This window comes from Egretta garzetta, unplaced genomic scaffold, assembly GCF_000687185.1.
Source record: "Egretta garzetta isolate BGI_Z169 unplaced genomic scaffold, ASM68718v1 scaffold111, whole genome shotgun sequence".
Taxonomy (NCBI): domain Eukaryota; kingdom Metazoa; phylum Chordata; class Aves; order Pelecaniformes; family Ardeidae; genus Egretta; species Egretta garzetta.
In genome coordinates this window covers 912,379-924,814 of record NW_009258672.1, presented here as the reverse complement: position 1 = coordinate 924,814, position 12,436 = coordinate 912,379, and the positions used below count along the sequence as shown (strand labels likewise).

At 40.1% G+C, this 12,436-nt stretch overlaps 1 protein-coding gene across 1 annotated transcript; it reads right to left on the bottom strand.

The window, feature by feature from the left end:
* Window positions 1–505: 505 nt before the first annotated feature.
* Window positions 506–11,659, bottom strand: EIF1AX (eukaryotic translation initiation factor 1A X-linked). The gene is made up of 7 exons (XM_035888567.1): window positions 11,632–11,659; window positions 11,237–11,320; window positions 8,232–8,335; window positions 6,562–6,612; window positions 5,532–5,613; window positions 5,333–5,424; window positions 506–3,154 (listed from the first exon to the last, which is right to left on the bottom strand). Exons 1-7 carry the CDS (start codon window positions 11,657–11,659, stop codon window positions 3,149–3,151), a joined length of 447 nt encoding a protein of 148 aa, XP_035744460.1. The 3' UTR covers window positions 506–3,148.
* Window positions 11,660–12,436: the final 777 nt, after the last annotated feature.

The following is a 12,436-nucleotide window of genomic DNA, read 5'->3' as shown; positions in this document are numbered from 1 at the left end:
ACACCACACACTAACTTACTTCAAGTATATACAGGTATATATATATATATATATATGGTACCATATACATGACACACGCCATACGGTTGGACTTGATGACCTTAAAGGTCTTTTCCAACCTAAACAATTCTATGATTCTATGATTCCATGTATGGCACTAGCACATGGAACCACATACATGCATACCAGCAGATACAGGGCAGAGCCAGGCGCTGCAACCTGTCAGGAGCGACAAGTAAATGGCACAGAGCTCAACAACGGTGGGTAACTGGCTCCTCCTTTTTTTGTTTGTTTGTTTTATAAAACCATATGCTTTTTTCAGCTGGCGTGTCTGGACTATATCTGCTAAGCATTAGAGTGGAAAAGCATTAGGGCTGTCCAGCCAAATGCACAGCTGCCCCTATTATAAGGTGAAGAAACAAAGATTTGGAACAATGAACAAAAATAATGTTTCAAAGTTTTAATCACAGAGAAGACCTCAAAGTGGGAAACATCCTAAGAGAACACAAAGTTTAGGCTTTAGCTGCACAAAATTAATTTTTGAATCCCTAGTTTCGATTTTACACTATAGGTAAAAAGCCAGCAGCAGTTCCCCAAATTAAACAAGAATTATTAAGAATTTACCTAGAAAATACTCTTACCAATGGAGCGCCTTTCATGGCTTTACAGTCCTGCAATCCCGGCAGCTGCTGTTCTACCGCTGTTCTTTGCACGCAGACACTGAGAAGAGAGGTACTCGTGCGAGCTGGTTTCCCCCCCCAAAGAAAAGAGAAGCGAGAAGGGACAATATAAAGCTGCCGAGATTGCTCTCCGAAAGGAGCTTTAGCGGCGGACAGAGAAACAAGGTGAGGAGGCGTATTCAAGGAAGGCAATGCAGCCTAACATGTAAGCAGAAATCAGATGGTGTTGAGCTGGAGCATTAATAAGAAATTAATAGTTAAATAGGAAATTCCCTTAAAAACTCTGCAGAGTTTAGGCTGAGCCAGACACGAGCCTGGGAACAATAAAGACTGGAAGGAACCTCAGGGCAAACCATCACCAGCTCTGCCAGGAACAGAGTTTCATCTTTGTCCCACAGCTGAAGTCTCTGTTACACTGGAGAACTCTGGTACAGTGAAGCAAGTTCCTTGCGACAGCACCGTGTGCATTTGTGTTTCTCCTTACCACTGACCGCACATTTCGCATTTCTCCCCACATGTACAAGACTGGTTTTGGCAAGCATAATTTCCAGATCATCTGTGCCTTCAGTAAACATTCACTGTAATTTAATCATTAACCTTTCTGCTAGCACAACTGAAGGAACAGACATCTTCTGCACTTGGACCTGAAGATCAGTTCTGAGAGCTTTTAACCTCTTTTAGAGCTGCTCATAGTCTGCTTAAAGCGTTGAGGAAACCCATGAGCTAGGGAATGGTTTATAAACCTTATTCTGAAACACTACAGCATTTATGTCACTTCACAACTGAACCTTATAGGCATACAAAGACAGTAAATTCATATACTTTTAAGATCAGAGTAAGAATGTTATATTAGCAGTATCTTTTCCCAATATTTAGCAAGTTTTTACAACAAATATTTAAACCCCATGAAACATTTGGCAAAATTACTTAATACCAAGAAAACATTATCCCCAGCATAAGATACCAGTTCCGCGTAAGGAAAATAGACACTACAATGAATGAAAAAAGCAAAAGAGAAGACATATTCGCAAAAGCTCTGGAAGTTCAAGTCAAGCACATAACTCCTCCTTCAAAATCATGTAAAGCAATGAGGCCACTCCATATTTAAAGCCATTGTGTTTTTATCTATTGGGGTAGTCACTTTACATCATACCAAAAAGACTGTATAACGAATACAAGTGTCAAGAATCAGATTTTTATGGCACAAAAGGAAGTTTTCCATTAACCTGCTTTCAGAGTTGTTAAATACATAATTGAAGACAAAGAAACTAAGGCTACCACAAAATAATATTTGCGTGATGACGTTAATCTTTATTCAGCTTCTTAACTGACTCCTCCAGTCTGAAGGTGGAGAAGAATCTTTCCATTAGTTTGTGTCAGCGGTTTATTCTGGATGAAAAGATTCTTTTCCTACGTTTGACACAAATTCATTTTCTCATTTATATTGTTATTCAAAGTTCAGGTAAGCTTTAATGTTGTACCTTACAATGTATGGAATTTAAGATTAAAATAAAACTCTACTCTTAACATAACCTTTTCTATAATGTAAAAATATTCTACATGTTTAACATATCAAGAATGTTAAGCATTCACTTTGGGGAAGAACTATTTTACGTATTTTTGCAGTACAAACCCAACTGTTAGGTTTTGTATTCATGTATCCCTGTTAAGTTGGGTGCCACCCAGCGTTCATCTTCTGAAACTACAGCTCGACTACTGTACTTACAACACGGAAGAGCTATGCATACAAGACAGTTTTTAACAACTGCGAATTTGAGATGCTGCTTACGTTTTCTCTTTACTTCTCCCCTACCCCTCCACTGTGGCAAATTTACATCTTGGAAATCATGAGTGTTTTTAATTATCAAAATCAGTATAAAAATAGCAGCATGCTACTAGACAGGGAAAGCAGATTCATCGTGCATTATGAATGTAAATGCAGATTTCTGCCTTCCTTTTATATTATCAAAATCTTTTTAAAGTTAACATCAAGGCAAGGGGTATAAGGACAGACACTGCATAGTATAATTTGATACTAATCTGAACTGGGCATTTGTGTTTAATCAAAATCCATGATAATTACAGGGTAAACAATTTTTATTTCAAAATACAAGTTTAACTGGAATTGTAGTGATGAAAGCAGAAGAGGGGAAAATGCAGTCTTTTACAGCCCATGTCACTGTATCTCACTTACATCCAGAGGTAAAAGCTCTAATTGGTGAAGAGACAAAATATTTGTGGCGTTTCATTGAGCCTTTGTGATAATCCAGCATTATCCATTTCTAAAGAAATATAAATACTTTAAAACAAACATTGAAAATAAATCCTTTTGATGTAACAAACTACACTCTTTACCGAGAATTTTCAGTCTTCTTAAAAGAAAGGGACTTCACCCAAAAAATAATCGAAATATCAATGTAGAACAATCCTTGGAGGAAAAAAGTCGGAATGTAAACCTCTGTTCCAAATTAGATCTGAAAAGCAAAAACACCACACCATGTATTTAGTTCACATGCATTTTCCATCAAGAAACTCTGTCTTTAAGCTATTTTTATGGTTCAACAGGAGACTTCCTGAAGTCAGTACAGTGCTGTTTTGACCTCCGCTCATATCCTGTTTTCTTAATGTGTGAACAATTACTCTCCTCTTGCATCCCCCCGCCCCGTTACAATACTACAGTTATGCAGGTGAGCAATTCTGCCAATATAATTACGCAGAAATAGTACAGACATAAATTAGCCCACGATTTCAAAACCGAAAACAAAAACTGAGTGTAAGGGTAACTTCCCTAAGTAGTGACTATCCAAATTAGTTTCGTGGCAAAATGAACGGTTTTCTAACCAGTCTTCTTGACATAAACAACAAAGGAAAGGTTCCACCAAGTCATTCACGTTAGCCATGACCCTGGAAACTGCACGTCATTCTAGGTAGGCTAGGATGATCCTCAGGGAGGTTATTCACATTTTCTCTCTTTACGTCTTTTCCTTTCTTAAAGCATGATGTTAATATTACATCACATAGGTGGCAGAAACTCAAAAACAATCACAGCTGCTCACTTAAATACATTATCCCACACAAAGATCCATTAATTTGCAAATTTTATTCTTTCAGTATTCCTACAGCTACTCATCACTTTGACATCTTACAATAGCTTCATTATTAAAAGCATGCGGTACTAGAAAGTGTTTCTAGCTTCAGTAAGCTAAATCTTCAGTAAGCCCAACCACTGACAGCTCCAAAGTGCAATTTTCGAAAGTCTGAAGAAAAATTCATCAAGATTTTGATATTTTTTAAATATGTGATCTAATGCGTCATATATTGAGAACCTCAGAAACCTCAAAATTATGTGTTTGAAGATAATCAGCCATATGACCAACTCTGAGAGAGAGAGGACTAAAAAGATGAAGAATTAAAGCATAATAATATACTTAGAACAGTCTATCCAATTAAGTTAACTCACTGGCTCAGTAAGTTACTACTTATCCTCTCAGCCAGCTGACCCTGCACACATTCATCTCTCAACTACAAAACAAGGTGCATCATCTTTGAAAACATTTCACAGCAGAAGTAGAATCTTCTGCAATTTACTATATAATTTGAACAGTAACAATTTTAACCACTACCATTTAAGAGTGCACGTGGTCAGTTATTACAGCTTAGTGATAGGCAGTAACACAACTGATTGTGACAACCTGCAAATTCAGGATTACAGTCAACTTTAGTAACTACTAAGATGCAGATTTTTGGTTTTTATGTAAATAAAAATGGAGACTTAAAGTCTTTGGTTTTTTAAAAACACAAATCTCTCAGTTACTTCTGTAGTTATTACTAGCGAGGTTGTTAAAACTACAGATGAATCAGATGGATGAAGCTCACACATGCTCATGCAATTCCCCAAAACACCCGTATAACCCGTGACCTGTTCCAGCAGTTGGTGTCCAATGCAGTTTGCATCAGCGGTTTATGGCTCACCCTACCTTGACTGAAGTGGCCACAGCTGCCCTACGTGGCACAGGAGCTGACCCACCAATCTTTGTGCCTGCTCCTTGAGAGGTCTTTCTACCCTACCGTGCAGGGAACACAAGGAAATCCTACTAGTCTGCTCAACAGTCCCGTGTCATCTACTTTGCTTTCCATCACGAGCTCGAAAGGAGCTTACACTTCAGAGAGCAGTACTGAGGGCTACATTTGGTTCCTTCAAAACGAACATACCCAGCTACATCCACATATGTGGATGCTGACTCGCGTAACTGCAAATCCTTGCGCACACACACACACATATATACGTACACATACACAATCATTTCAATGGACACTACTATGTAAATCTAGGTCTTCGGGGTCAAATGGTTTTGATTTTCTTTTAGGCATCTTAAGGGTAATGAGAAGACTGCTCTCCATGTATGTTTTAGTAGTATGACACCAAGCATACTATTTGCATAGAGGCCAGCTGGAGGACAACTGTAGGACAGAGCAGTGACCAGAAAGCTGGCATGCATGCATCCACACTGCTTTCTGGAGCAGTCCCTGAGAAGGTGAGCTATTCTGAACATCCATGAAGTATTTTACTTGTTCTAAAACAAGGAAAACCAGCTTATTACCAAAGATGACAGTTTCAAGCATATGATACAAAATATACGTTTACTACTTACATCATCAATATCTTCATCATCATCTCCAATATCATCAAACTGGATTTCATCATCATCTCCAGGACCAAACGTGTCTGTTTCGTTGATTTTAGCTAAAAAGGAATTTAGAGAAGTTAAGGAGCACACTCGTACCAAGTCAACATAGATTGAATATTCTTGTCCCATATGAACTTCCAATTTGAACTGCAAAGATTCTTACCATGTTCTGGAAGCTCCCCATATGCTTTCAGACTTCTGGCTTCATCTGCATTGTACTTTAGAATAACATCAGCCTTGTTATCCTAAGGAAGAATTTATTAGAGTTTATTAGTCATCTATGAAGAAAAAAACCTCCCTATTAACCTCAGCAGACTAGTAACACCTATATTATTTACAGAACATCTTGTTCCTCCTCCCCCTCTGATTCCTTTAAATGTGCAGTAAAAAATGCTTATTTGCAAAATATCTTCATTTTTCTGAGTGATAACTTCATTTTCTCCTCTTACAAGTAATTCAAGAAGCTCAGTTTCCTGCCTTTGAAATTAATCTTTCTTCAGAGAACACACATAGTGAGGTGGTCAGTCAGAAAGCATCAAAATTTCTGAGTTTTAAGTAGTTTAATGTATACAGTAAATGATGGTATTTTAAATGTTTTACAACTCTAATGTAAATTTCAGAAGCAGAATCTATTTTCAAACGACTGATGACACAACACTAACATTCATGAAAAAAGCACTTACCAAGTGAAAATTTGACACCTGTTTTCCATTAACCTTACATGGGGTAAAATTATGCTACTCCATTTTTGAAATTTAAGTAGAAAGTAATCACTGATCAATTGGCCTCTTAAGGTAAAAGCCTAAACATCAAGGCTCCAAAATTCTGATTACCAAAATTTCTGCTTAACACAATAAAATGTTTGGTGCTTGGCTCAATCTACCTTGTATCACAGGATCCAAGCATCAAACAGCTACACCTGGGGAAAAAAAGGTCAGGTGTGATGCAAGTAAGCACCTTCACTCACAAAGTTTCAGGGTGCAATTTAGAAGAACAAGCTGAACCAGGATTTGTCATCTACTCAAAACAATCTTTCTGTAATACAAGGAAACTAAAAGTCATGATTTAGCACAACCAAATACAAATTCAAAGAATGTTAGAGGGTAATTCCCTCATGATACCTGCTTCTATTTAACATTAAATAAAGCTGTTTGTAAGATATTCTTCACTGGCAAATTACATTTAATTTTTACCTGATAGTCTCTTAAGCCAACCAATATAATATCAGATGTATTTATCCAAACCTGAAAGAGAAAACATATGTTATATTGCAGGAATTCAACTTCTGTTGCATAACACAAGAGTTGAACAGCACTTTTAGGTTTACTGAGAGACACGAAACATTTCACTACAGCCACCATTTTCACTGTCTAACCAGTAAACTGCAAATATCCAATTTCATATTTTAGCAGCAAAACCAAGGTCATAAATACTCATATTATTTCACGTGTTATGAAGCTGTTACTAAGGAAAATCAAACTTCTTTGAAGAGCTTATTTGAAGAGCCAACAACAGTGGTTAAGTCATTACTTCTGAGAAAACAGAAATAATGCATCAAGCCACCACTCTGTGAACTGAGCTCCAGGAGGGCAAAAATGAAAGAAAAATCAGATGAAGGGGGCGATGGACAAGCACAGTGAAGAGCACAAGGAAATGAATGGAGTTGTTTCTAGTAACTGACTATGCTAATCAGTCAAACCAAAGCCAGAAGCCTGCAAAACAGGACATGCTAATTTAAATGCACAAGATAGTTCTATCCCACATCAGCTTGACTTTTTTGGAGATGAAATACATTTCAGTTGAGACTTCCTTTCTTTTAGACATGAGAAATAGGTAAGTGATGCTTTCTGTAGTGAGAAATTAATTCTGCAGCATCTAGCTTTTGTCTCTGTACATTCTCCATTACCTTTAACAGTTTACTGCAGTGTATTGCAGGCAGCTATAGCAGGGCTCATACTGGTACCAAGATACGTGCATTCCACTGGTCTCCAAAAACAGACAAGTGGAACCATCCAAAATTAACACAGTGAACCTCTGGTTTTGTTGAGAACAGACTATCTGAGAGGACCTTCTCTGTACCATGCATCAGCAGAGGTTAGAAAGCTGTTAACATCTGACAAGGGCAAGAGGGGATATCCATTCCACCATCCAAAGATGGCAAAGTTAAGAATGCAAACACGTTCACCTCGCTTCCCTGAAGGCACAAACTTTTGCGGATCAGCTTTGCACAAAAGTATTTTGGGAACTGATTAAGTGCACAATGAAACGATGGCATCTGAGGTGCCTGCAGGAAGCTATAAAGAAACCTTCTGAAACCACCCTTATTGAACCTTATTCTCAGACAAGTCACCGACTGAGAAGATGGTAATTAGTCTGACCAGGGGAGGAACTCAGTAAGTGGGGTATCAAACCCTGATTCTTCCTGGTTTTGGGAAATAGCATACAAAAAAGTGTCTTTCAACAACCCTCTTACACCTTTATTTTCTTGTGTTGGGTGTCAATCTTCGTGTCAACAGAAGTTCTCCTGCTAAGCTAAGTACTGATCTTTTAATATTTCATATACATGTAAGTTTCTAGAATATGAAAAATTAGTATTTCATAAGCAGCCAAAAGAAATCTCCCCTGAAATACACACATCCAAAGGCAGCCTTTCAACTACAAGCTTCACTCAAAAGTCAGACTGTCTCTTTTTGTGCCGGCAATAAAGAACAGAAGAACAAACTAGTTTACTATCAAAAAAGAAGTTTAAGATATTAACTACAGCAGAAACACTAACTTTTGTAACAACCTACATATGTAAATTTTTTACAATTACATATCATGCATAATACCACTGTTCTCTATCGCAATGCTTCAGAATTACCTTTTTTCTTAGTTTCCCTCTAATATGACATAACCTCTTCACACCATCAAAACATAATGCCTCCAGTCTTCCATTGCCTAACATCTTGATCACCTGGGCATATTCTGAAAGAGATGGTAACATACAGCAACACTTCTAAACAGACAGAGCTTCATGAAACAACCAGTAACTTTTACCACCATAACCAAAATTCGCTGCAACATTTTATCAAGCATGAACAGCTGAGAGAAGCTTTGATCAGCCACATGGGCTGCTGAACGTATCACAGGTTTTGCATCATTGTTGATATTAACATTTTCAAACACTGCTCATTCTTGGTTGTATCCATGCTTTTGTTCCCTCTTGAAATGCTTACTGCAGGTAATTTTTAGGGCTATCAAGTCACACTCAGAGTTTTAAAGTTTATGACAGCATCACAGCACCTGTCCTAACAGACAAAATCTCGTGCTATCATTGAGGGAAGAGGAGAAGGCAGCACATCCTGTATACCCAGCCCACTGATACTCCGAATCCCTTCTGCAGAGCCTCTGTGGGAAAAAAATGCTGTTCTTGAAAGGACACGTTCTGTTGTTCTCAGGAACTGTCTGAAAGGCAAGTACCAGGCTTCAGCTGAAAACTATGAAGCTTCTCTCCAATATCCACCCTCAATCTTTCACCTTGCATTTAAAAATCTCCTTCCCTCACCGAGTTCCAGGCATCACTACTGAAGTACTTCACACTATTAAAGTTTGCAGCATAATGTATTACCATTTAACTAAAAGGAATAAAGCTTGTAAGAATTACAACATTATTATTATAAAGCTTGTAAGAATTACAGTATTATCTGACTGCCCATACTTGCCAGGATAAAAAAAATTCTCAATTAGCCGGAGCTGTATTTCAATATTCTAAAAATCTTTCCTTAGCACAAACTAAATAGTCCAACAAACCACATGAGAATATTAATAACTGAAAATAATTTCATTGCTGCTAATGGCTTAGATGGGCATATTCTTTGCTGGGTAAAAACCTGGTTGGATGGCCAGGCCCAAAGGGTGGTGGTGAACGGAGTTAAATCCAGTTGGTAGATGGTCACAAGTGGTGTTCCCCAGGGCCCAGTACTGGGGCCAGTTCTGTTTAATATCTTTATCAATGATCTGGATGAGGGGATTGAGTGCACCCTCAGTAAGATCGCAGATGATGCTAAGCTGGATGCAAGTGCTGATCTGCTCAAGGGGAGGAGGGACCTGGACAGGCTGGATCGATGGGCTGAGGCCAACTGTATGAGGTTCAACAAGGCCAAGTGCCGGGTCCTGCACTTGGGTCACAACAACCCCATGCAACGCTACAGGCTTGGGGAAGAGAGGCTGGAAAAGGACCTGGAGGTGTTGATTGACAGCCGACTGCATATGAGCCAGCAGTGTGCCCAGGTGGCCAAGAAGGCCAACAGCATCCTGGCTTGTATCAGGAACAGTATGGCCAGCAGGACTAGAGAACTGATTGTCCCCCCTGTACTAGGCACTGGTGAGGCACCACCTTGAATACTGTGTTCAGGTTTGGGCCCCTCACTACAGGGAAGATGCTGCGTTGCTGGAGCGTGTCCAGAGAAGGGCAACCAAGCTGGTGAGGGGTCTGGAGCACAAGTCTTAGGAGGAGCAGCTGAGGGAACTGGGGTTGTTTAGCCTGGAGAAGAGGAGGCTGAGGGGAGACCTTATTGCCCTCTACAATTGCCTGACAGGAGGGTGTAGTGAGGTGGAGGTTGGTCTCTTCTCCCAGGTAACGGGTGATAGAGCAAGAGGCAACGGCCTCAGGTTGCATCAGGGAAGGTTTCGACTGGGTATTAGGAGAAATTTCTTCACGGAAAGGGTTGTCAAGCATTGGAACAGGCTGCCCAGGGAAGTGGTTGAGTCCCCATCCCTGGAGGTATTTAAAAGAATGGTAGACTGGGTGCTTAGGGCCATGGTTTAGTGGTGGACATGGCAGCGTTAGGCTAATAGTTGGACTCGCATTAGGTTAACAGTTGGACTCGATCTTAAAGGTCTTTTCCAACCTAAACAATTCCATGATTCTACGATTAAGTAGATTTTACTTGGGACCTGAAAGGATTTAAAGTTTTATAGGTGCATCAAAATCAACAGCTTTTTTGCTTAAACCTGTCACAGAATAGCAGAAAGAGCTTAAAAAATAATTTCAGTGGTCACTTATTTTACAGTGATTTAAGTCAGTACTACTTCTGTATTTCTAACAAAGCAACTGATTAACTGGTCACTAAGCAAGTACTTGCATATATGTGAGCAACCACAAGAGCATGACACACAAGACAGGGTGAGCCAAAAGGGAGGGGAGCTCACTGTCACCAAAAGACAGGGGAGAGGGGAATCCTAGTCATCACCCCCCAGCTGAAGACGCCTGTGGCTTACTGTACCTGACAACAACCAAGTAAGGACCTTGCCTATTGCTCCTGTTTTAGTAATTGTTAGACATTCCAGCCCCGGAGCCAATTCAACCAAACCATGAGGGGACAGTGGAAGAACAGTGAGATGTCCTGTTCTGCCAGGTCAGTAACTTTGGGGAGCTCATTAAAGGATCCAAGAAATGTTACAGTCGATATAAAACCGAAAGGGGGACTGTGCATCCAAGAGACAACAAAACAGCTACTGGGAACACTGAACTACCCCAGCTAAGCCAGCTGCTTACAGACCCTCCCACAGAGCAACGTGAGGGATTTCTGGGGAATGTGTACATATACACTGTATTACACATGGCATCACAATAAGGTCAAGGAGAGGCAAGCTTCATTCTGAAGTGGTGAAGCTATTTAAAATTTCCCTTTTACTAATGTCTTCCTCCTACACTCAATGTGTCATTTAGAACTCAAATACAACCCCAATAAGAATACCTCCCTTTATTCCACAATAACTTTGTATTTCTCAGACATCCAGATGTTTTTTTCTGTATCAACATCCAATGTACGTCACAATATCTGACTGAAAACAATGGCATTGCCATGCTATAGTTAAACTCACCTTGCCCGTCTTCCTTGAACACCAGTTCTCTTTTTTCTGATTCGTTCTCATTCTTACCTCGTCGCCTATTTTTACCTCCTTTGCCTAAATTAAAAGGGGGGGTGAAAGAGCATACGTTAGTATCTGTGAATACACTGAACGAAACAGACTTACGGGGATTCCTGTGCTTCTTCTTGAGTACCTGTCATGGTTTAACCCAGCAGGCAGCTAAACCCCACACAGCCGTTTGCTCCCCCCCGCCCAGTGGGATGGGGAGAGAATTAGAAAAAAGGTAAAACTCATGGCTTGAGATAAAGACAATTTAATAGCAGAGAAAAGGAAGGGAAACTAGTAAGAATGATAAAAGAAAATACAAAACAAGGGATGCACAATGCCATTGCTCACCACCCACTCACCGATGCCCAGCCAGTTCCCAAGCACCATCTGCACCCCCCTGGCCAACTCCCCCCAGTTTTTTGTTCAGCATGATGTCATACTGTACGGAATATCCCTTTGGCCAGTTTGGCTCAGCTGTCCTGGCTGTGCCCCCTCGCAGCTTCCTGTGTACCTCCAGCCTCCTCACTGGCAGGGCAGTACAAGAAGCTGAGAAGTCCTTGATGTTCTGTAAGCACTACTTAGCAACAACTAAAATACTGGTGTGTTATCAAAATTGTTCTCATCCTAAATCCAAAACACAGCCCTATGCCAGCTACTAGGAAGAAAATTCATTCTATCCCAGCTGAAACCAGGACAGCATCCTATGCAGATCTAGATTGTTTGCTTACTTTTATCATTTTTAAGTCTAAATTTTTAACTGAGTTGTAACACAGTAATTAAAAGATTAGAGCCTCTGCTATTTAAAACGTGCTGGTTGGTTGCTCTGGAGCGACAGTAACCTTCAACAAGGATTTGCACAAGATGGCCATTTTCAGTTTTCGTGACTGCTGCTACTAAATGTCTCGCAAACGACGGTGGGACAACCCGATGCACGTATCCGCCAAAGAGCAGAGGAATAACTGGAGGGGTAGTGCTGAAATCCCTGAAATACTCAGAGGAAAGCTTACGCTCCAGCTGCAGATGCCCTTTTTAAAAGGCACACACGTGGCAACAGGGTTAGATGCTCCTCATGAAGAGGCAGAGGAGCGGCTCCTACTTCCCTCCCCTCTCAAAAAGCTGCTCTTCCCCTCCTCTCTTTTTCCTCCTTTCCCCTTCAGCAGCGGG